General features: G+C 42.9%; 2 protein-coding genes across 7 annotated transcripts in view; one reads left to right on the plus strand and one right to left on the minus strand.

The window, feature by feature from the left end:
• Positions 1-15,368, minus strand: part of LCP1 (lymphocyte cytosolic protein 1) — a 56,672-nt gene extending 41,304 nt beyond the window's left edge. The window contains exons 1-2 of one of the 2 annotated variants that reach the window (XM_006118006.5): positions 15,226-15,368; positions 14,668-14,754 (exon numbers count right to left, since the gene is read on the minus strand). The gene's annotated coding sequence lies outside the window, so the exon portion shown is untranslated. The remainder of the gene's footprint in view (positions 1-14,667; positions 14,755-15,225) is intronic. The other variant, XM_025182094.3, reaches the window with a different exon arrangement.
• Positions 15,369-15,503: 135 nt separating this feature from the next.
• The window catches only part of LRRC63 (leucine rich repeat containing 63), a 44,620-nt gene continuing 34,614 nt past the window's right edge, over positions 15,504-25,509 (plus strand). The window contains exons 1-4 of one of the 5 annotated variants that reach the window (XM_025182098.3): positions 15,504-15,711; positions 15,931-15,996; positions 20,408-20,554; positions 23,327-24,073. In XM_025182098.3, coding sequence (XP_025037883.3) covers positions 20,467-20,554; positions 23,327-24,073 — 835 coding nt within the window. In that variant the 5' untranslated portion in view covers positions 15,504-15,711; positions 15,931-15,996; positions 20,408-20,466. The other 4 variants (XM_025182099.3, XM_025182101.3, XM_006118008.5 and 1 more) reach the window with 4 other exon arrangements.

The raw sequence follows: 25,509 nt of genomic DNA on the forward strand, positions 1-25,509 counted from the left end.
CAAGAATATCCACACAACACATATTAAGAGGCAAAAGGGGCACCCCCGGAGCTGCTCGGGGCCTTCAGCAACTGCTTAGTCTGCTTATGCCTAAGGCTGGCTTTTACTGAAAGGGATGTTATAGGAGGACAGAAAAATGTAGAGGCATATGAGGTGGGGAAATGAAGATGATAAAGAAATGAAGCTAATAACTAATAAATAATCTGGCAAGAATGAAATAGAAGGTTCATAGCAAGAAATGTCTGAATGGGTTAGGCTAGCAAGCCCCATTCAATTTACTTTTACACTGGGGGGAAAAAAAAGACTTAAAATTCCATTATCTTATCTAACAGGTCATCTCCTTGTGTGCACTGAAACATATTTGCTGAGTTCAGTGATAAAAATCTATGTTTACTTCTCTCACTTAGTCCCACAGAACTAACACAGCTAAAAGTGAGAGTTGGATTCTATTTCTTCCTGTGCATAACTCACCACCAGAAATGCTTGTGTCAATGCCCAGTGAGGTACCCCATGTGTAGCTATTTCAGTATGCAATCCACCAACATCAAGAGCAGGGCTGAGAAAGTGTACATGATAAGCTTGGGCTCATTGGTTAAACTTCATGGTTACACACAGCCCCCTCCTGTATCAGAGGGGGCATGTACAGGACACATGATTCTCCGATACTGGCAAAGCCACAAAAAGAACCACATCATGATTTTGTGGAAGACAGATTGCTGGGACATAGTGAATGAAAACCAACTCAAGGGTGGGTGGCACTCACAGGGCGGTTTCAGATGGCAGAGTGCCGCATCTGAGCCCAAGAAATAAGCACTGCCTTGGGGGAACTGCATTGTAATCCACATTTCAGATGACTAGCAGTGACTTCATCACTTTCAAATGAGACAGGCCACATTTCTGGATCTGTGCGCTGAATTTCCCCAGCCATCCATCCCACAGGGACACCAGAATGAGAGCTGCACTGACGAGTGGTGACCACAGTGTGGAATTGGATGCAACCGGATTGCTATTGGTGAAATCATTCTAGAGTTGGAAATTTCACTACGGGGCCACTGACATGCAAGTGTGCAGGGCCCTTGACTGTCTCCTGCTATGCACCACTGTGACTTTTCCAAACGTGCAGGACCGACTGGATGGTTTTTCAGCACCAGGATTCCCAATGATAGACGGAATGATGAGACAGCACGCATATCTATATTATGGCTCCAAACCACCTTACTACGGAAAATATCAATAGAAAAGGCTACTTTTCTATGGTTATGCAAGCATTGGTAGATCACCAGAGATGCTTCAGAGACATCAACATTGACTGGTCAGAAAAAAGCATGATGCTGGTATCTTTAAGAACACACGGCTATTCAGAATGCTACAAGGAAGGACTTTCTTTCCTGAATGGCTAATTACCATTGCCATTATAGAAATGCCAAGAGTGATCCTGGGGGCCCCAACTTATCCCTTGAGCCTTTGGCTCATGAAGCCATACAGCAGCCACCTGGATAACACCAAAAGATTTAACTACAAACTCAGTGGGGGCCAAGTGACATTTGAATGTTCTTTTGGTAGAGTAAAGAGTGGTTTTATTTACTCACAACATTGGATCTCAGTGCTTATAGCTGCCTATTGCATCCTAAATAATAGCTGAGGCAAAGTAGTGGAGCAGGACCCACTGAGATGAAAGGAGCTACTGAGTTTGACTAGCCAAACATAAGAAATATTAAAAGACCTCAAAGCAGAACTATATGGCACATGTGGGACTTGTAACCAGAGGTGGATTAGCAACTGGGCCAGTGGGGCCCATGTTCAAGGGCCCTGATCAACTGGCAGGCACCTGGAAAAATGGGTGCCCCTATGCCTCAACCCATATGCCTGGTACTCCTGATGGGAGGAGCGCTGGGCAAGGGACGCTCCCACACCCTGGCCCTGCTCCCCAGCAGGAATGTCAGGTGGACAGAGCAGGGGAAACCCCAGTACCCTTGTCCCACTCCCTGGCAGGAGGGGGGCAGAATTCAGACAGAAGGGAGGGAAGGGGCCCACACTTGTGCTGGCTCAGGGGCCCCACAAACCCCTAATCAATTTCTGTTTGAAACGAGTCTTTAAAGGAGAGCCATAGTAATGTACTGTGGTAGACTGTGCTCTACCGGCCCTTGCCGTTTTAGAGCCTGTTAGAAATTCTGTGCTACTGCTTCACATTCCACGCAGCAGGTGTCAATGCCCAGTGGAGAAAAATGAGAATAAGTACCTGGATCGCATGTGTTTTCAAATGTTAACATGAGAATGATGGCTCTCAAAAGCTTTTCCCAAACCTCCTAACCCTAACCATTGCTTAAAATGAGCAATAAGCACTAAAACTAAAAAAAATCTTATGTAAAAAACAGGCAAGTCTGAATCAAGATTCTATATTCATCACAACCTTGAGATAATATCAACAAAATATAGGGGAACTCAAACAATTAACATATAAATTATGGTAATATAAATCATAGTAGAATTTTGTTTTCTTCTGTTAAAATAAGCATGAGTTGGACAAAGTCATCGTATGGAGTCAAATCCTGCAGTCCTTACATTGGCAAAACCTCCTTAGACTGCAATTGGAATTTTAGCTGTGTATGGACCGAAGGCCAAATCCTGCTAACTTGCAGTTAGTCCCACTATATCATGGATTATTTGCATGAGTAAAATAATCAGGACTTGGCCCTGAGTAGGGATGTAAAATACCATTTAATTGATTTAACTGGGAGGACGGGCAGGGGTTTACTCCAGAGCAGCCCCTACCTGCCAGGCACCAGGGCCCATGATGGGCCTCCTGCTGGGCTAGAGCATAAGGGGCTCCAGCCCTCATCAGTTAACCTTAACCAGTAAGCCTCACCCATCAGAGATGAGGTTTACCGGTTAACCATTCACTTCCCTAGACCTGAGTTAGGACTGAAGGATCTGTTACATACAAATTAGAGATGGTGAATGCTCGGTGATCAAGTCCAACACGAGCATGTAATAAATGAATTAGAGGAATCACTGAAACAAAATATTCTGGTAACATCAGTGTGATCTATTGAATCCAATGAGCAAGCATGGTTTGCCCAGGCAGCTTTACCTTACACACTCAGATATTCCATATGCTTAAGAAAACACTATTCACAAGAAAATATTTAATATGGTTTAGTTGCTTCCTTCCTCTATTTCCTCTCTGTTTCGCTCCCTGTTTAAGCATGCCCTCGTATAATCCCCTCTTGTGCAACTGTTCTGTTTTCCAAGATCTGCACGCACTTCTATGAGGGAAATGGCAAAAAACAATTATTTTTATGCAAAACAATTCCAGATAAACAAGTCATAATTTGCATTTTGGAGTTATATTTTCCCATCCAGTTTTAAATAAAATTCCCAGCTGTCATCACTACCGTTATTGGGAGAGTTTTGCTCAAACTTAGTTGGTGTAATAGAGCCTCTGCAATGTTTGAGGTTGCCACAGAGTTTAGAAAGAAGTTGGGGGAAAGGAAGTGGGGAGGTTGGACAACAGAGAACCAAGGAGGCGGAGTGAGAAAGTGGTACTGCGCAATGTTTTCTCTCAGCAGCTCTTTACCAGAATGCTGATACAGGTCTCTCCTGCCTTGGTCCCTTGGCCTGGTAATAAATGACAATGTAGCAAAGATTCCACAGATTACAGAATGGGCTTACCAGCTGACTATCAGTAACTCAGGAAGTTTATAAAAACAAAAGTCAGCTGTTTGAAAAAATAATTTTGGGAGAAGAGAATCTATAAAAAAGAAATGGGGGGAGGAGGAGTTGGTAAGAAGGAGTCAGCCTATTGCCACATAACTTAACCATAGCCTTGTATTCAAGCTCACATAGTGAGTCAGTGGCAGATCAAGTAGCAGGATACAGGAGTCTTTTTCTGCTTCTGTGCTCTTGCCTACAAGACCACGCTTCCAGACTGTGGGTTGATCTACAAAGAGACTCAGGCATTCCAATGCCTAACTTTTAGTCATATAGAAAATCGCAGGAACACCACTGAAGGTCCACAAAACCCTCGTTAGGGACCTAGGCACTCTATGCAATGATTGGTGAGAGACAGATGCCGAAGAACGAGATCTACAGAAGCCAGCATGATAGCTAATAGGAGATGCCAAAGACACAGGGATGTCCTAAGGCCATCCCCTCTCATGGAAATGGGTGCTTATCTCCACTAATGACCTACATCCAGATTCACTCCTGGAATCAAGCAACTTAGATCAGTGATTCTCAATGACCAGTCTGTGAACCGGTGCTGGTCCCCGAGATTTCTGGGAAACACTGGCTTAGGTAAGTGGTTTCTTAAGAGAAATAAAGTCAGGAACCTGCCTCATTCCACACAAAATAGCTGGAGGAGACAGACCTGCTGCTCACTTTAGAAGAATATCCCAGTGGTTTGAATACTTACCTGGGAGGTGGGAGACCCCTTCAATTCCCGTCTCTCCCATACCTCTCAAGAAAGTGCTTCAGCCACTGATCTATAGGATAATCAGTCTCTCTTGCTGATGTTATTACACTTATAATAATGAAAGAATCATGGCAGCTGGGGTATTTGACCTGGCAACCACCCCAGGGTTCAGAGTCATTCTCCCTCTCTGTGGCCCAACTACTCTGAGGCTGTGTCTAGTCTGCATCCCTTTTCCGTAAAAGGGATGCAAATTAGACACATCACAATTGCTAATGAAGCGGGGATTTAAATCCCCCCCACACTTCATTTGCATAACATGGATGCCGCTTTTTCCCGGCTCAGAGCTTTGCCGGAAAAAAGCGCCAATCTAGACGGGGATCTTTCAGAAAATAAAGCCTTTTCCGAAAGATCCCTTATTCCTCTTAAAAAAAGGAAATGTTGTAGATCACAATCAGAGACAGACTTAAGTCTCCTGGGGCCCTAGACCAGAACGGGTGGGGGAGGGGAAGAGAAGGGAGGAGACAGCATTAGAGCCATGGCTGCCATTCAACCTCTTCTGCCTGTGCCCTGCCGTCAAACCCACCTCATTCCACTTCTTCCTCCTGCAGCTCCACCCACATGTTTATGCAAATGAAACAGGGGGGGGGATTTAAATCCCTGCTTCATTTGCAATTGCAATGTGTCTAATTTGCATTCCTTTTACGGAAAAGGGATGCAGTCTAGACACAGCCTAAGTCTTTATACACAGTGGAACAGCTTCAAACAAGATGAGATTAATATTGTGCCCATCTATAAAAAGGGGAATAAGAACAACCCAGGAAACTACAGACAGGTCAGTTTAATGTCTGTCCCAGGGAAGATAATGGAGCAGGTAATTAAGGAAATCATATGCAAACACTTGGAAGGTAATAAAGTGATAGGGAATAGCCAGCATGGGTTTGTGAAGAACAAGTCATGCCAAACTAATCTGATAGCTTTCTTTGATAGGATAACGAGCCTTGTGGATAAGGGAGAAGCGGTGGATGTCATATACCTAGACTTTAGTAAGGCATTTGATACGGTCTCGCATGATATTCTTATTGATAAACTAGGCAAATATAACTTAGATAGGGCCACGATAAGGTGGGTGCATAATTGGCTGGATAACCGTAGTCAGAGAGTTGTTGTTAACGGTGCTAAATCCTGCTGGAAAGGGATAACAAGTGGAGTTCCACAAGGGTCTGTTTTGGGACCCGTACTGTTCAATATCTTCATCAATGATGTAGATATTGGGATAGAGAGTACGCTTATTAAGTTTGCAGATGATACCAAACTGGGTGGGGTTGCGACTTCTTTGGAGGATAGGGACATAATTCAAAATGACCTTAGCAAGTTAGAGAAATGGTCAGAGGTAAACAGGATGAAGTTTAATAAAGAGAAATGCAAAGTGCTCCACTTAGGAAGGAACAATCAGTTCCATACATACAAGATAGGAAGCAACTGTCTAGGAAGGAGCATGGCGGAAAGGGATCTAGGGGTCATAGTGGACCACAAGTTGAATATGAGTCAACAGTGTGATGCTGCTGCAAAAAAAAAAAAAGCAAATATGATTCTAGGTTGTATCAACAGGTGTGTTGTAAGCAAAACTCGTGAAGTCATTCTGCCGCTCTACTCTGCACTAGTTAGGTCTCAGCTGGAGTACTGTGTCCAGTTCTGGGCGCCACATTTCAAGAAAGATGTGGAGAAATTGGAAAGGGTACAGAGAAGAGCAACAAGAATGATTAAAGATCTAGAGAACATGACCTATGAAGCCAGGCTTCATGAACTGGGCTTGTTTAGTTTGGAAAAAAGAAGATTAAGGGGGGACATGATAGCGGTTTTCAAATATCTAAAAGGGTGTCACAAGGAGGAAGGAGAAAATTTGTTCCTCTTGGTTTCTGAGGACAGGACAAGGAGTAATGGGCTTAAAGTGCACCAAGGGAGGTTTAGATTGGACATTAGGAAAAAATTCCTAACTGTCAGGGTGGTCAAATATTGGAATAAATTGCCAAGGGAGGTGATGGAGTCTCCCTCTCCGGAGATATTTAAGAACAGGTTAGATAGATATCGGTCAGGGATGGTGTAGACAGAGCTTGGTCCTGCCTTGAGGGTGGGGGGCTGGACTCGATGACCTCTCGAGGTCCCTTCTAGTCCTATGATTCTATGATTCCATGAAAACAAAACAAAACCACAGAAAAGAGAAAAGATTTTTCTTTGTTTATCTCTAAAAAAACCCACACAGTTAAACCGACTATTTTGCTATTATGTAAGAGATCTATATAGTTTTTTTCTATCCTGCTTTCATTGGAGGACCAGGATGGACATGATGAATTTTTAACAAGGACATCTTTTCTCACGGATTGACTAAAATTGCTTTCCCATTCAGTTTCTTTAGTATCACTTCTTTGATACTTATGATGTCATGGTCTATCCAAGAAGTCATTGAGGACAAAGAGTAGACAAGAGCTAAATTTCTAATGTAATATAAAGTACATCCCCTCAACCCCCATGAGGAGCAAAGGCATATTTAGATCTGACAGAAGCGTACTGTGATTTTTTAGACTCTGTTCTGATAACATTTAACTATATAAGTAGAACGGTGTCTGTGTAAGGAATAGCAGAATAATCATATTTATGAGACCAAGAGAAGATAAACTTAAAAGCTAGATAAGACTGATTTGAACGAACATTAAACCTGTACTGATGGGGGAGGAGAGTTAACATGGTAATAAAAAACTAGTACAAATGTAGAAGATAACAAAAAGTTATAAATAAGCATGTGTCTCAAAGGGAGGTTGAAGCTGGATTGTTCAATGCTGGAGAAAGCTATGATGAAATTCTCTTGCTATGCTTCCCACTTGTGAGAAATGGATCACTTTGCCTTTAATAAATGTTAGACATCTCTGCTGAGTAGAATCTCAATCCAACGCCCTTCCCCCACTGCAAGCATTTTTAAATTTGCTGATGCAGTGCCATGCTCACCTATAGCACAATATAAAAATGCTGCCAATTCAGCTACTTTCACAAGTACTAGATTTCCTAGTTACAGATATATTTAAAAATAAAAATTTGAGACTCTGTATATCTGTATCAAGGCTGCTTCAGAGAACACAACCTGAGCCCAAGGACTACAATATCTCCACAATATGTCTCTGCCACCTGGCTTGGACACATAGCAGTTCTCTCCTTGCCTACTGAATAGAAACCTTCTCCCACTCTGATGAGTTTCAAACACATCCACAGCCCTCACTGCACTTTGGGAAGAATTAACCTATCCAGCTAGCATGGCAAAAGAGTTTGGGCTAGTTAAGTAGTAGTGTGGAAGACTGCTCTTGACTGGACCTTTTAATTGTATGGGAAATTAAATGACATTACAGGCAGTCCCCGGGTTACGTACGAGATAGGTTTGTTCTTAAGTTGAATCTGTATGTAAGTCGGAACTGGCATCCAGATTCAGCCGCTGCTGAAACTGACCGCCAGTTCTGACTTACATACAGATTCAACTTAAGAACCCCAAGCTTCCCCAAGTCAGCTGCTGCTGAAACTGATGAGCGCTGATTCCAGGAAGCCTGGGGCAGAGCAACTCTGCCTCGGGCTTCCTGTAGTCAGCGCTGGTCAGTTTCAGCAGCGGCTGACTTGGGGACGCCTGGGGCAGAGCAACTGGGGTGCTGCTGGGCTGCTCCAGTAGCACCCCTCGGCGCTACTGGACCAACTCAGCAGCACCCCAGCTGCTCTGCCCCAGGCGTCCTGATTCAGCCACTGCTGGTCAATCAGGACCTGGGGCAGAGCAGCTGGGATGCTGCCGGGTTGGTCCAGTAGTGCCCAGAGCCGGTGCTGCAGGACCAATCCGCAGCACCCCAGCTGCTCTGCTCCAGGGTCCAAAACAAAAGCCTGGTCTGCTGGGGGGGGGGGCACACTATCCGTGCCCCCTCTCCCCCAGCAGACCAGGGACACGGGGAGCAGAGCAGCAGCGGCAGCGGGGTGCCACGCCTCTGAGGCTTTGCTCTGGCAAAGTCTCAGAGGCACGGGACCCCTCCCCCCCGCGGCTGCGGCTTCAGTCCCGGTGCCTGTGGTCTGCTGGGGACCGTCCCCAGCAGACCACAGGCACCGGGACCCAAGCGGCAGCAGCGGCGGTTCCCGCGCTTCTGAGGCTTTGCTCTGGCAAAGCCTCAGAAGCGCAGGAACCCGCCCAGTGCCCCTGGTCTGCTGGAGACGGTCTCCAGCAGACCAGGGGCACCGGAGCAGCTTACGAATGGGGCTCTCTCGCCCCGGAGCTCGCAGGTAGCAATCCGCTACCTCGACCTCCGGGGCGAGAAAGCCCCGTTCGTAAGTGCGGATCCGACATAAGTCGGATCCGCGTAAGTCGGGGACTGCCTGTACAGGGAGCCCCATATATGGCCTGTCTGGAACACTTTTTGGTTCTATGAATTATTCTCCTTTTTCCTAAAGCAGTATATCTTAGGGGACATCACACTTTTGCCCAATAATCAAAGTCTGTTAGTGGAAGAGAAATTTGGCCAAGAAAAGGCCATCTGACCATTCTAAAATAAACTTAGATTTGGGGAAAAGCTAACCTAGTTTTAAAAATACTGAAATTAGTTGTTCATTTCAATTTTCAGGTTAAAAACGCTTTATGTATCTTCTCTCATCCCCATGGGCACTTCTAAGTGTTTGTGTGCATAGAAATACAGTTCTGACGACTTTGTATACAAAAATGATTTCATTGTAGCCTGACTAATACAATCCAATAATGCTCTTCTTGGGCTGGTTTAACCATATACAACAATGAAGGGAGTTCAAAGAATTCCAGGAACTAGAGCTCCTATTCCGTCACTAGTGAGGCCAGATGCCTAAAGGTATGTCTACTCAGCCATTAAAAATTTGCAACTGACCTTGTGGTAGCTAACTTGTGGGGGTTGGACTAAAGAGCTGTTTAACGGATATTCAGGTTCAGGAATCTTGCAAGGTGGGAGGGCCCCAGACCTTGGGCAGTGGCCCAAGCAAAAATATATACTACAATTACACCCTCATCTCAAGCCCCTTGAGCCTGAATCTACTAGCATGGGCCAGTTGATGATTTTTAATCACAGTGTAGATATATCTTTAGCTTTTGCATATCTGACACCTTAAAAGGGGCCTTGTCTAAGAATGGGTGAGTGCTCACCATTTCGTAGAAATCAGAGACCCTTTAATTTGTACCTAAAAATAAAGCTACCCAACATCACTCATGTTTTGTTTAGTTTTTTCAAATTCTTGGACCGAGTGTATGTGTGTGAGTGTGTAGGAAAAAAAAACCGAGGGCAAAGATTAGTCAGGAGACCTGCTGGTATACAAATGTATTAAAGGGGAGTGATAAAAGGTAAAATATATTGTCAAGTCTAAAGTTAAATAAATGTTCAATATTTTATTATCCACATTTAATAAAAATAAAAACAAATACAATCTGTGAGTTAACAGAACATCAGTGATAGAAGACCGTACAAACAGCAGAAAATTACAAATTCTTAAACTTTTGAAGTTCTAAAACACACTCAAGAGATTCTGACACCCCAATATAACAACAGAGCTGAGGTTGTATGGTTAAAATTATGTGAAGTTTAAATGTCTTATCTTCTCCTGCATTCAAGAAAGCATTGGTCTACAAAATGCACCGAGATATTGTGCTTCAGTTTTCCCTGTGAGCATTACAAAAAGAACTTGCTGGCATCTTATTGTAGCTAATCATTTGGAGATTTAAATTCACATACATGAGAACATCTTTTAATGTATTATTTCACAATCTTAAAACCTAGATTCTCTTAGATACATCCGTTTATACAAAATTCAATTATTTCATCTGAGATACCTGCTTAAGAACTACTAGCATATTCTGTTTGCTTGTATGCTTGTTTTTTTGCATGAACATCAGAACCTTTATGAATTACTTTGACGACATAAAAAATAAGTAACAACTGTCTATACTATACCCAGAGTGTGCTCTTTCCTCTATCTCCAAAGCAGTAATACTCAATTCACACTGTACTCAGAAAGATTCATTTTACCAAAACAGAGAAGGGTACTAAATTGTCAATAAAAGAAAGGGACAGGCAACTCATCCTGAGCAGGTCAATAAGAACTTTTAAAATGTTAACATGGGCACTTTCATGTAACATATCAAGTTTAGAAAACATAACAATGTGGTCATAGGAAAAAATGAAGAAATTTCCCTTTCATGAGAATGGTGGCTGCTTGTGGAAATACAACGGTTTTTATTTCATGGACCTGATTCACAGCTTCATTACCCCAGTTTTACATCACTAACTCCAGGAAAATCAATAGATTTTCACTAGTGTAAAACCATAATGTAACAGCAATGAATCTGAGTAGTTTCATTAAATGTTTGCAGTCTTGCAGTAGCCATGTCAGTCTCTATAATATTCTGAGACTAAGTGGGTGCAGTAATAATTTTCATTGGCCCAACTTATCTTGGTAAGACAAGCTTTAAAGCCACACAGAGCTTAAAATACTTTTCCCAGACCAGAAGAAGAGCTCTACCTGGCTCCAAAGCTTATCTTTCTCACCAATAGAAGTTGGTCCAATAAAAGATATCACCTCACACGCCTTACCTCACTAGTGCAATTAAAGCCAATTAACTGTTTGCAGGATCAGGGCCTTCGAGGACAAAATGAAACAGGCTAATCTTATTAAGGCATTTGCCTTTATGGTAAGAAATAAGATACAGAAATGTCTACTGAAGGATTTTTTTAAAAAGGAAATTGTCAAGGACATAAATTCAAAGCATAATCACCCTACTCGGGCAATAATCTCTCACAACAGGAAAGATAAATAACATATTAAAGCAATGCAAAGCAAGGAAAATTATTAACCATTTTCAGGGAAAGTTTGTTACATATCATTAAAAATAAAGCCTTTTTAAAAAACATGTATGAAAAGAATCATAACAGGTAATCATTAAAAACAGAAGCTGGTACATGCCAAAAGAGCAATTTAATTAATTCACAACTTGTCCCCCACTCACCAATATTATTGCAAAAGAAATTCACTCTCTTCAAACATTAAGGATCAAACCCAAATCTCAGTGCTTGGCATGAGAAGCTGACAGGTGAGGTGTGTGTGTGGGGTCCTCATGTACAGAAAGCAGAGCTACTCCACGACCTGTCGATGAGGGCCCATCCCCCTTCCACTGCTTCCTGGAGAGTGCACCAGCTGTACTATCCCCTGCTTTTCCATTTTCCACATCAGAACTACATCAGTTTCATTGCTTAGAAGACCTCTGTGGCTACAGAGGAGGGAGAGTGCTGGATTTGCCCCCACACGCACAATTTTGAAGCAGCAGCAGATTTCTTCCTTGTACTGCATATAAAAGAATTTAGGGAATTAAAGTCCCCAAGCAGGCTCATTATGTTGTCATTAATTTATGTATTTTCACAAATGGGCCTACTGTACTGTATCCGTGTTTCACTATTATGGTATATTCTACTAATTTAAAACTCAGCAAGTCTGTGTTTTAATGCAGATCCTGTCCTGGCTTTATATGGTGAAAAGCAAAACATACGCCCTGATCCTACAAACACTTTGGCATAAGCTTACCCTTATTCACAAATGCTGAGGACATGTCTACACTAGGAAATTAATTCAAAATAACTCCTTTTGAAATAACTATTTTGAAATAGCGTGTCCACACTACAGAGAACCCTTGAAATTAGTTCAAGGCAGGCTCCCTTAATCTGGATTCACTACCTTGACTTAAAGTGCCAGGAAGCACTGTGCAGTGATTACTTTGAATGACTCTGGGGAGTAGTTATTTTGAAATAGTAGCCGTGGAGTGTCCACACAACCGCTATTTCAAAATAACTATTTTGAAATAAGCATTATTCCTTGTGGAAACCAGGGGTTATTTTGAAATAACTTCCATTATTTCAAAATAACTCCCTAGTGTAGAACAGGGCTAAGGGTGAAATCCTTGCTCTGTGGAATCCAAGGGAAGTTTTACCATTGCAGCATGAGTGGCAGAAAAGGAGAGCTACTCAAGTACATACTTACGGTCTTGGAAGGCATCAGAGAACTAGCCCATCAAACCGCTCACAGCTATTCTATTTTTAGTGTACTGCCTTGGTCAGTTTAGTGCAAGCATGTCTACTCAGGCTGGAAATTATACCTTCCAACTTCCAGTGTAGACATACCTGTAGGCTACGTCTAGACTGCCCCCTCTTGTGCAGGAGAATATGCAAATGAGGCTAAGTAGTTAATATTGCCATACCTCATTTGCATTCTTAATGAGCTGCCATTTTTGCGCAAGGGGCTTTTGTGCAAAAAGGTGCAGTCTACATGGCTCCTTTTTGCGCAAAACTCCCCTCTTGCGCAAGGGTCATTCTGCCACTTTTTTCAGGAAGAATTGCTCTTGCGCAAGGGGGGGGGGGGGGCTTGCGCAAAATGGCAGCTCATTAAGTATGCAAATTACTTACTCATTAAGTAAGCAGTCACTGCTTTGCCTAATTTGCATATTCTCTTGCAGAAGAGGGGGCAGTCTGGATGGAGCCTTAGTGTCTGCAAGATCAGGGCCTTAATATTTGCAGCCCAATCATGCAACTCATACTTATATAATGAAGGATCAGGCCTACTATTTGGTTTCAGCTTCCTAAAGGAGTTGGAAAGCTAATACTGCTTAATATTTAAATACAACAGTAGTCTGCCTTTCCTAAAGCTATACAATGCCCAATGCTGCAAAGACTTCTTCTCATGAACCATCCTTCCTCAGACTGTTGGGCCCATTAGGCTCAATGGCATTGCTTACATGAGGAAGAAGTATTTCAGTAAGGGTTTGTATGATTGCACCATATACCAATCACAAAATTGCACAAAGTCAAAGAATCAACCCAACCAAATACTTCACTGCGGATGAGGAAATGTAAATTAGTTCAATGCTACCTTTTTCTTAAGATCTGTTCAAACAAAAGGATTTCTTTAAAATTCTTAAGTCAGGATGACGTCCCTGTTGTGCTAAATGCTGTACAGATTTAGCAGTGGATGTGCTGCCTGCCCAAAAGAATTTACAGCCTAATCTAGAGTTCATCATTTCCCATTACATTACTGTCAGAATGTATCTTAGATATAACAAAATTGCTTTGTATTTCCTATTAGTAAACACAACAGCAGTATGAGCAGTAAACCAAATATCACACTGTTAGAGGTTATTGATTAAAGGAGTGATACTTACATGGGAAAATCTGAATACACTAATGTAATTTAGTAAATAACTCCCTGTTTTCTATTAATTACTTTGTAGTCAACATCTTTGGATTTCTTCTAAAAACAAATATAAATTGTCTCCCCTCTTCCTATCCCCAATCTGTAATTTTCCACACAGCTACACACACACACACACACACACACACACACACACACACACAAGAACAATTGATTTGAGGACAGTCCAGCTGAAAAACATTAACCTTGAAGATAAAGGACAAACAAAATATTAAATCAGCAACATTCAAAAACCAGCTTATTTACATATTAAGTCAAAGAAAATGACCTTCAATTTTTGTGAAAACAATGACAAATATAAATAAGTTTTCTTTAATGTGCCCTCAAACAAAAGTTAGTTTAAAAAAAAAATCTAAGATTTCTGTTTCAGTGATTCTATTAAACATCCATCACTATGCATGCACACAATACAGATACCATCTTTCTGCTTCCCCTAAACATGTCACTGAACTTAATGATGTCACCTGATATGAAAAGCTACCACATTTCTGCATACTCCTTTTCCTTTGTAAAGAGTTTAGAACAAACCTAGTGTAGTCTTTCCTTAGGCAATATTGCTAGTGCAGTCAGTCAACAGAAGTTTTGCTTGAATCAGGACTGCAGCATTGGTAGCCCTGCTAAATCTTAAGGAAGCTTGAATCAATTTGGAAATAAAAACCAATAAGAAACCTGCATTGCTATTAAGTACAATTAGTAACTTTATATCCAGTAGAAAACAAGAAAATGGGTCAAATTTAAATGAATACAACTACACTAAATTTGAAGTTTCTTTGACTTTTTAAAATCACTGCTAAGGACAATCCCTTTTATTTTACACCTCTCCGAGATTCAGACATACAAAAATTGTTTTGCCAACTATCTTAAAGCTGATAAGTTAACAGACAACACGAGGAAACCCAGACACAACATCCAGAGCGACAACAAAACATAATATGAATGTGACAAGAGATCTTTTTTTCAAAACTCACTATTTGCTTTGTTTTCTCTTTAACTGGTGCTGCTCCCCTTCAGCCAGTGGTTTTCGTTCCTAGATAGACAGACATTGGAATCCTGCCCTGACAGAAAAGGATGAGAAAAGGGTAAGTACTCGAGTCACTAACCAGCAAGGAGCATGTTCAATAAGCCCCCTCATTAACAAAGATCAATATTAAACAGCAGTAACGATTATTCAGAAATCATCAATCAGTACAGGAAAATCTAATATAACTAGCACACCAGTAATAAATCGCGATCATAAACAGCAATGGCAAACATGCATAAATCGTTAGGAATACTGTAACACGCCAGCTGATACATAACTGCAGATAATAATAAAGGCAGTAAAACAACCATACCAGCTATAATCATCACATCAATAATTACTCATCACTGATAAAGCTAACCCCATAGCAACTGCGATACGGATTATTCCACCACCACTCATAAGTATTCAGCAAGACTGGAACAGCTGACTAGCAAAAGACAACTGGAACCCGCATTAACAACTGAAACGAGAGGAGCCCATGCTCATTGCTAACGTGCCATACTTAAAAACTCTAATTATCTTCATGATCTTCACCACTCCTGCTGCTGCTGCTGCTGCACGTGCTTCCCTCCCCTCTTAGGCCACTAGCTCCTTGCAGCTCAGCTGCACCATGCCTGGCCGCCAGCCCCAGCAGAGCTCTCTCGCGCGCGTGCCCGCGCTGAGCCCCTGGCGGAGCCACGCCAGCCTCCCCCGCCGCCCTGAAGGCGGGAGCGCGCATCCGCGCTCCAGTTCCCTCTGGCCGCGCGAGCAGGCGGCGGAGCGACTCGCCAGAACGAGGCTCCCCCGCGGTTGTCAGGGCCCGTCTCCAAGGACGCCCGGGAGTCATGCGAGGGCCTGTGGCAGCGGCTGCTGAGCGCAGAGGAGGCGCCCCCTTGCCCACCCCGCCCATGCGCAGGGGCAGAGGCTGTGAGGCCCGAATCCACCTGGGAGAGGCGCCCAGCCCGTGCCACTGCAGGAGGCACAAGATCATGTGTCCCTGGGCTGTGAGGTGCGGCCGCGGGGTGGCGGGGGCAGCCAGGGGGACAGGGCAGGGTAGCAAAGGGGGCCTGGGTCCCCTGCGTGCCCCACTGACTTCCCGTGGGGGCGGCAATGCTGCCAGCGCTTATCTCATCCCGTCTCTGACACCTGACTTGCCCTTGGCCCAAGCTGGCTGGTGCTATAGGTGAGACTTTCAGCCTGCTTGGCTAAATGCGCCTTTCTGCCCCAGGGACAACCCAGGAGGATGTAAAGCAGCAGCTACTGAGGTTAGACCTTTTATAATCAGCGGGGCCAGGTAAGTGGATGGGGAGAAATTGGAGAAGGTCCAGGGAAGAGCAACAGGAATAATTAAAGGTCTAGAGAACATGAGCTATGAAGGAAGACTGAAAGAATTGGGCGTGTTTAGCTTGGAAAGGAGAAGACTGAGAAGGGGATGGGATTGCGGTTTTCAATATCTAAAAGGGTGTCACGAGGAGGGAGACAAATTGTTCTCCTTGGCCTCTGAGGATAGGACAAGAAGCAATGGGCTTAAATTGCAGCAAGGGAGGTTTAGGTTGCACAGTAGGAAAAACTTCCTAACTGTCAGGGAAGTTAAACACTGGAATAAGTTGCCTAGGGAGACTGTAAAATCTCCATCTCTGTAGATATTTAAGATCAGGTTAGATAGACATCTATCAGGGATGGTCTAGATGGTACTGGGTCCTGCCCTGAGAGCAGGGGACTGGATTTCATGACCTCTCAAGGTCCTTTCCAGTTCTAGTGTTCTATGATTCTATGAATTTCCAAAAGTTTTAAAAGAGCTGCCCAAAGAACTTGCTGGACCTTTCGTTCTGATTTTTCAGTTTCTCTTGGAATATTGGGGAAGTTCTAGAAGACTGGAAGAAAGCTCATAGCTTGCCAATGTTTAGAAAGGGTCAATGGGACAATCTGGGTAATTACATGCCCATCATCCTGCCCTCAATCCTGAACAAAATAACAGAACAGCTGGTATGGAACTTGAATAATAATGAATTAAAGGAAGATAATATAATTAATGCCAATCAATATGGGTTTATAAAAATAGATCCTATCAAATTAACTGGATTTTTTTTGGTGAAATTTCAAGTCTGGTTGATAAAGGTAGTAGATGTGATGTAATATTTATATTCTGAAAGACATTTTACTTAGTACCATGCATCATTTTGATTAAAAATGTGAATGCAAAATTAATATGGTGCATGTTAAGTGGATTAAAAGCTGGTTAACTAATAGGTCTCAATATAACTTTAAATGGAGACTTTTAATCAAGCAGTTGTTTCTAATTAGGTCCTATAGGGATTCATTGTTGGCCATACTGAATTTAACATTTTCATTAAAGGTCTGGAAGACAAACAAAATAATCATTTGTAAAATTTGCAGATGATATAAAGATTGTGGGAGTAGTAAATAATGAAAAGGACAGGTCAGGGATTTGGTATGATGTGGATTTTCTGGTAAACTGGACAGAAGAACACAATATGGGTTTAAATAGGGGCCATTGTAAAGTTATGCATCAGAAATGTAGCCCATATGTACAGGATAGGAACGGTATCCTTGAAAGCAGTGACGGAGAGATTTGGGAACAATGGTGGAAAATAAGCTTTTCATTAACTCCTAGTATGATCTTTTGGTCAAAAAGGCTAATGCAATTTTGGATGTAGAAATGGTACTTGAAGGAGAATTCTGTACCACTGCTTGTGCACAGGATTCATGTCCCCACAGATTTCTTTCCTTCCATACAGAAGAATGACAATAGCATGGGTCTGTTATTTTGGGCACCTGGAAACATAGGTGGAGAAGCAAATCATGGGGGGAGGATGGGAGTGGGCCTGGGGAGATTAGTGTCAGGTCAGACCCACTCCCTGTCTGCCCAACCTCTGTGCATTCTGACACCCCCCCCCCCCCCAAAACCTTCTGCTGAGCCTCAGCCCCCTTCATAATCATAGCCCTCACACCCAAAACTCCTCCCACAAATCCTTACTCCCTGCATATGGCCCGTCCCATCCCCATCCAGAGCTGAGGATGCTCTGGCAAGTGGCTCCTATCCCGCACATGGCTCAGCTGCTCAGGGTGGAGGAGAAGTATGCTTCCCCTGCATAGAGTGGTGGGAGTTGGGACAGATACACCCCAAGAAACCTCCCTCGGCTCGGTGCCCCCCCCCCAATTTTCTTCCTGTCCCAAAAAGTGAGAGCTCACTATATGGGAGCTTCTTCATTGTCCACCCCAACTCCCATGCATCTGATTCCCCTATTCCTAGATTCCCCTGCTGAATCTCACTGCCCCTGTAACCAGAACCTACCCCATCAATCCTCACCCCCCACACCCATAATCTCCTGTCAAGTGCCATTCCGATGCATCCATGTCCCCATTTCTGAACCCAGTCTACTTCCTGCTGAGCCCCATGCACTTGAACCTACATCTTAACAAGTCCCATCTTCTATGCACCTGAACCACCCCAGTGAGTTCCCCACAACTATACTCCCACCCACCAAGCTCCATTCCTCTATGCATCCAAACCTCCCTTTGAATATCTGAACAAAGATTATTCCGCACACCCCATTCACCCCACACCTGGAACCCTTCCCCCCCCCCCCCCCACACACACACACTAAGCCCATCTACACTTGGATCCTGCTGGACTGAACCTGCTTTTCTGCACCTGGTTTGCAGAGGCAGGGGGTCCAGAGTGTTTCTGGGCCAAGCCTGGCCTTCTGTTGTGTCAGGGTCAGGTGCAGCCATATGGCTGAATCCATGTCCCAGGCTTGGGATGGGTGAGGGGGCAGCTGCAGGGTGATGTCCCATCTCTGTGCAGTCAGTAGCTTGGGCATGCCATGCAGGAGCCTTCGGATTTATTGACAAATAAAATTTGCAGACTTTTAAACATTGCGTGCGTGTATGCGTGCATGCGTGCGTAGAATTCCCTCAGGAATAAAATGAGAATCTTAACTGGAGTAAGGAGACTATACCACTTCTGCATTTGGTACTGACATGTCTTCTACTAGAATACTGTGTCCAGTTCTGGTGCCAACAATTCAAGACGGATAGTGATAAATTGGAGATGATTCGGAGAAGGACCAAAAGAATATTCAAGTATGGAAAATCTGCCTTATTGTGATAGAATCAAAGAGCTCAATCTATTTATCTTAACAAAGAGAAGGTTAAGTGGGTGACTTAGTTATGGGGACCAAAAAATTGATAATATGCTCTTTGGTCTAGCATAAAAAAAGGTATAAAAAGATCCAGTAGCTGGAAGTTAAAGTGAAACAATCTAGATTAGAATTAAAGCACAATTTCTGAACAGTAACTGTAATCAATCACTAGAAGAATTTGACAATGTTTGTTGTAGATTACCCATCACTGACAATTTTTAAATCAAAATTGGCTGTGTTTCTAAAAGATTAATTCAAGTAGGAATTAATTCAGTGAAGTCCAATGTCTTCTGGCCTTATAATCTGTGTATGATGCCAGTCTCAGTTACTTGTTTTTCTTTCTTCCACTCCCATCTGTGTTGCATTTTCCATGAATACCACTACATATGGAATGCTATCCCAGGCCAGTGTATCAATCTGCTATATTTGTCTTCATTAAAGTTGCTTTTATAATCCCCTTTTGCCACTAGAGTGATCTTAAAGAGCAAGTTTATAGAGTACAATAAAAAAAAACATCCTCACCAATGTGTTGCATCTCCATACTATCTATAAGGTAGCATCTGTCCTAAGAATTGTACTTCTCTGTTTTCATGTACTGTACACTCCCCCACCACACACTTTATAATAGTAATTTATGGTGCACTTAAAGCAGAGATTAAAGTTAAACTTTTATAAATCAAAACCCATGGTCTTGAAAACATGCTGAAGCAGATAAGAAGACAATTTAAAGCATGCAAAACAAATATGCTTATGTCATCTGCTTCACTAAATCAGAAGAATTAAGTACTGCTTGAATCTCTTTAGTCCAGCACTCTCTGGTCTGGCAACAATTGTGATCTGCCATGACTCTAATTAGTTGGATGTCTACTTTTCATCAGTTTGGCCAAGTTCCTGTGGTCCCATACAGTTGTTTACAGCTACTAGTCTTGACTCTCAGTGTTCAGTGCTGTTATTTAGCTCTAATATACCCCTAAATGTCTTCTAAGAGCTCAATAAGCAGTGGAAATGTTGGTAATGCTGCTAGCCAATATTGACCACCCATTGGTCTGGCAAATTCTTTGGTTTGGCACTGGTTATATTTAGAGTATGCTGAACTAAAGAGGTTCAACCTGTACTACCCAAGGCATTAAAAAAAAACAATTTAAATTTGATGTTTTATTATTCACTATAAATCTGTTTATCCATGGCAAGAAATGCTGCTTTTTGTGAACGTTCAAAAAGTTTAATGCAGGGGGAAAAGAGGTTTGTTTTTTTTAACCTTTTGTTTCATAGAGGAAGCACCAACCATTGACTCACTTTTATGACAGTGATGCCAAACTGTCATTCTTTAATATTTGTGTTCCAAACCTCAATTAACAGAACAGCTAGATTATTTTAATATCACATTTTAGCTTCCAAAAGAAACACTACTGATAATAGCAAAATGTCAAATTAGTTGCTAAGTAAACGGAGGACCATTTTCATACATTTACGCTGGTGTTTTCTAACAGGCAATACATACATCCAGAGATAATTTTCTTTTGTTTTCCTTATATCTAGAATTTTCAAACTTTTGAATTCTCCTCACTTGTCCAGCAAGAATAATAATTAGGCAGAAAATGTATGAGCAACCAAAACTACTTCGTAGGCCTCTGCCTCCAAAGCTGCTACCTGAACTATCCATGCCCAAAGAGAGAACCAATGAAGGTAAACAGTACTAATGCAGTAAATCTTAACAATGCAGAAAATATTGAAAGAATGTGTGTTTATCAATTTAAGCATTCAGACATCATATGGCTGCTGTCATTTTCAGCAAATAATAAATCAAATCAAAATAGTTCCTCAGTGAGATTGCATTGTGACAACAAGGACAGGAGTAGGAGGTGTAATGCAATGTGAATATGACTGGAAGAAGATCATTGTGTAATCCACACAACTACTGAGTGTGGTTTACTGTCCCATGTAGTGGCACGTAGACCATTTACAGAGAAAAAGAATGAGTGTGCTGTACAGCCTTCGCTGAGAGCCAGCTGGCTTTATAGCTCAACCTAGAGGTTCATACATTAAGCTCCAGAGGTCCTAGTTTTGGTTCCACCTGTCGGGGTAACTATTACACATGTTCACACCCAGGAAAACCAGTGCTTGATGAAACTTGAAAATTACAGTTTTGTATGAGTGTGGAATTGTATGAGGAAGACCCATGTGATCTCTTGTCCCCCCTGAACTGACTTCAGATGCAGCTGTACAAAAAGTTTACTAATTACGCAAATTGTATATTTTGAGCTCCTGGCCCTACTGGGCAGCCCTGCTGTAGCACGCTGGGCTTCTGGCCTTGCCAGTCAGCCTTGCTGAGTTGTTCTTGGCTGGGAGCTGGCATTGGGGGGAGGGAGAGCAAGAATAAGGGCAGGGACTTGGGAATGTGGGGGGCTCAGGGCACAAGGATGGAAATGTGGGGGATGCAGGAGCCCGGCCATGAGGTGAGGGGATTGTGCAGGCTTCTGGTCAGCACTCTCTGTGACTGTCCCAAGGGTAGCGGGGCCTGTGCAGCTGCCAGCAGTTGCTCCCCATTGCAGGTGCTGCAAACCAGTGGTTGCTTGCTGGAACACTTGCTGCTCCTCTGTGGTCATAGATGAGCATAACTGTCCCTGCTGTCACACCCTCCCATTTGTTTGATATGAAACAATCGCATTCCACTCACATCCCCATTATCCTGACACAACCAAATCCTACCTTGCTTTAAATTATGTTAAAAGGAAGCTGCATACCAAATTCGGTGGTCCTAGCAGTTACTGTTTAGGAGGAGTTCTTGAACAAATAGACTCACAGAGAGACAGATGCACATTTCTAAAATCTATAGATGGATAAGAGTTTACAGGGAAGAAGAAAAAATAAACTTGATGGAAGCAAGTTCCTATTTCCCAGGAACTGGGACATAAAGTGGGGGATAGAATGTGTCTAGACGATACACTGGCAGTCCTATGTGGTCTGGATAAAAACTGCAGCTCCTCTGCAGCCCTTTGGTGGAGATTTTTGGGCATTGGACCCACATAGTCACCATTTAAATGCCCTCTCACATGCTTATCATGCTAGTGTCATCAGTCATCATCATCCTAGTTGAAGCCTGCACAGAGCCCACATCGTGATGTTTAGGATACATGGAAGCTCTTGAATGGTTGCTTCTGCCCGAGTCTCTCTATGCCCCATAGGCACTATCTTGGGGCCTAGATAGTATAATCAGATGTGGGTCCTTGTGACAGGATGCCTGCCCTGCACTAGCTCTTTAAGACTGTGTGACAGGGCACCTGCCCTGCACCGGCCCTTTAAGACTGTAACAGGGCGCCTGCCCTGCACTGGTCCTTTAAGACCAAGACGCAGGCCCTGAGCCGGGGCTAGGAACAGTGAGACCAGCTGAAGCTGTTAGGCTAGTGAGAGCCCAGCTGGCAGCTATATATAGAGAAGCACAGTGCTTAGAAGGAAGGGCCAGTGAGGGGCTGACTGTGGAGGAAGCAGGAGCTCCCAGGAGGGAGACCCACTGGGGATAGCTAGCAAGGGCTGGGAGAAAGCCCACTAAGGCTCCCCGGCTGGAGGCAAGGCCCAGGGTTTGGAGGTGGATCACAGCACTGTTTAGGTAAGCGGGGCTGTGGAGATAATCCCAATGATGAGCAACCCATACAGACTGTAACTCCCCCTGAGAGGGGCTATATGAGGACAGTCAGGGGGCACTGAGGCACGGTGGGGGGCATGCACCCCTGACAGTCCTGCATAATTATGCTAGTCCAATTGACCATTATTAGAAACTAAACTGTTAGTTTATGACACTTCTTTATTTTATGAGGTTATGATGTAGTTTAAAATTATTTATGGTAACTTAACATATTAGCCATTTGGCAGTTTAAACAGCAAATTAAATTAACTTCCACTTCTTGTTAAAGATGGTATATATTGTTCTTTGGGATAACACAGTTCACAACAGATTAAATTATGGCTCTCAGTCACAGCCCTACTGTTGGAGTCTATGTAGGAACAGTGTCCCAGAGAGCTTATGCAAGCTTCTTGAAGCAAGGATTGCATTTTTGTTCTGTCTGTATAGTGCTTCATACAGTGAGGCCCTGACTCAGACCTCTAAGCATTATCACAATAATCAAGTTTTATGTGCAGAAGAACCTGTAATTAGTTTTTCACTAATCTGTGTGGCTCATCGCAAGCATTCTAAATATAGGTGTCTAACACTAACATGTTTACAAAATATACCACAGATCATTCAGTGTTTACTTTGTTTAAAATTAAATTATGCTTGTCAAATGTACAGAACAAAACATGCTGTGGTGCAGTAGGATTGATATTTTTAAATTATTTTTGTGTGTTTACTCAGGCTGGATGCTGCTGAATTTCCTCTATACTAAGTCAATAACATTATTTTTAATGTATGCCTAGTTATAAATATATCCTCAATTTTTTTTCTTTTGTCTTCTTCTCCAGACAGGATTCCTGGAAAACATCAACTTGGAATGATAAGAAGCACAAATGATGAAGACAGTCATATTTTTTCCAGTAGTTATGTCAGTGGTCAAACACAAGTCCAGCCCAAAGATAGAGACTTTCTTCTTGATCAAAATCTAAAAGAAGAGCTGACTCTTACTGCTCCTTATTCTTGTGCACCTGCTAGCTGCTCATTGCAGAAAGATGGCAGCCCCATTGATATGGAGGTTCTTGCCCCCCTCAAGAAGAGTGACTCTGTTTATTGGCGTTTATCAGGCATTGCTACTGCTGCAAGCACTACGGACAAGGATAGAACTACTTTTTCTGGCCCTTATTCAAGCGGCCGAACATCAGTCCAACTTAAAATCCAAAATCTTCTTCCTGATTCAATTCTTAAAAAAAATATTATTATAACTCCAACTCCTAGTGGTCCCGCCAGCTTTCCATTACACAAATGTCGTAAATCATTTCACATGCAGGTTCTTGGCTTACCAAAGGATGAGCCTGTTTGTTTTACTTTACCAAAGTTTAACTTTGGGAGTTTAGCTGTGTCCTCTTCTCATCCATTACCTTTGATCGCAACTTTTAGAAAACCAGTTGTTTCTCTGTATAACTGTCAAAAACTCACTACCCAGTTCACCAACAGTGTGAGAGAGAGCATACAGAGTGCAGTTAATACAGTGATATTGTCTGATAATGATTTGCCAGTAATTTCACAAAGAAAGCCTGAAAGACAGATTATCATAGGTAATGTATTTATGTCAAATTATAATTCACTTTTGTCTGTGAATGATTTTTACTAAAAGCATTCTTCTTTACAGAAAAAAAACTCTGCAATTTGTCTGTGAACTTTACATTCTTGTTTAAGAACTAGAAAATGTAAAATTGTGGCTAGTAATAACAAAACTAACTTCATTTTTTAAAAAATGAAGTTAAACAGCAGGTAACAATTTATATTAGGATACGTTAAAATCCTTAATATAAAGAAAGTGTTTAAAGCCCCATTACTTGAGACTTTGGAAAAAAACTTACCCTACAGGTGCGGGGACTATATTTCATGGATCCCACTACACGATTAAGGGTATGTCTAGACTACATGCCTCTGCCAACAGAGGCATGTAAACGAGGCTACCTGACAGTCAAAGAAGCCAGGATTAAAATAAACATGGCTGTCACGCAGTGCCGGCTCAGCTGATTGTCGGCACAGCGCGCGAGTCAAGATGTGGATCGGTTGACAGGGGGAAGCCTTTGTTGACCACTCCCTTATGCCTCGTGAAACAAGGTTTACAGGAGCGGTCGACAAAGGCTTCCCCTGTCAACCCATCCACGTCTTGATTCGTGTGCTGTGCCGACGGCCAGCTGAGCCGGCACAGCATGGCGGCCATGTTTATTTTAATGAAGCCGGGGACTTAAATCCCAGCTTCTTTGACGATGTCGGGTAGCCTAGTTTACATGCCTCTGTCAGCAGAGGCATGTAGTCTAGACATACGCGTAGAGTCCTTCTAGGTCTAGTTCATTGTAGCCCCGAATCTTGTGTAGTCACTGGATGCTTATTTTGGAATAAGCAATTTCGGAATAAATACTCTGAAATATCTTATTTCAAGATAGCAGGTCTATACTACAACTGCCCGTCAAATTAGCGCTTAGCTATTTTGAAATAGAGCGTCCACATTGATTGGATACTGAATCGCATTTAAGGCCATCTGGAAGAACATCAGGTAGGGCATCAAGACAGCAGTTACTTCCTGGAGCTGCTGCCTAAGGCTATCTGAGGCTCGTGCTTAAAGGGACCCTCCCCCCTTTATAGCTTTGTCTTGGGCTCCTGGGTTCTCCTATGCCAGCAGATTACTTGGGGTTGGGAGGCTGCCTGGCACGCTGTCCATGGGAGCAGATGCTGCCCCGAGTGTATGGGTATACCCATGTGCCATGTGTGGCACTCCCGAGTGTGTGTCAGCCTCCTTCTGGTGGCTTGTGGTGGGAGAGTGTCCCACCTGGTGTCAAGAGTGTGGCAGGCCTCCCGGGAGCCTGTGAGCAATAGCACAAGGGTCCTCTGGTGCAGCTTTCTGGGCCTGTGTGCCCCACACTGCTGTTTCCCATACATCCCTGTGCACAGGCTGCTGTGTGATCCCCAGGCTACAAAGGATGACCAAGGAGCACACTTCAGCCCTCACCACCCACCACCT

This window comes from Pelodiscus sinensis, chromosome 1 (assembly GCF_052426305.1).
Source record: "Pelodiscus sinensis isolate ZL-2025 chromosome 1, ASM5242630v1, whole genome shotgun sequence".
NCBI lineage: Eukaryota > Metazoa > Chordata > Testudines > Trionychidae > Pelodiscus > Pelodiscus sinensis.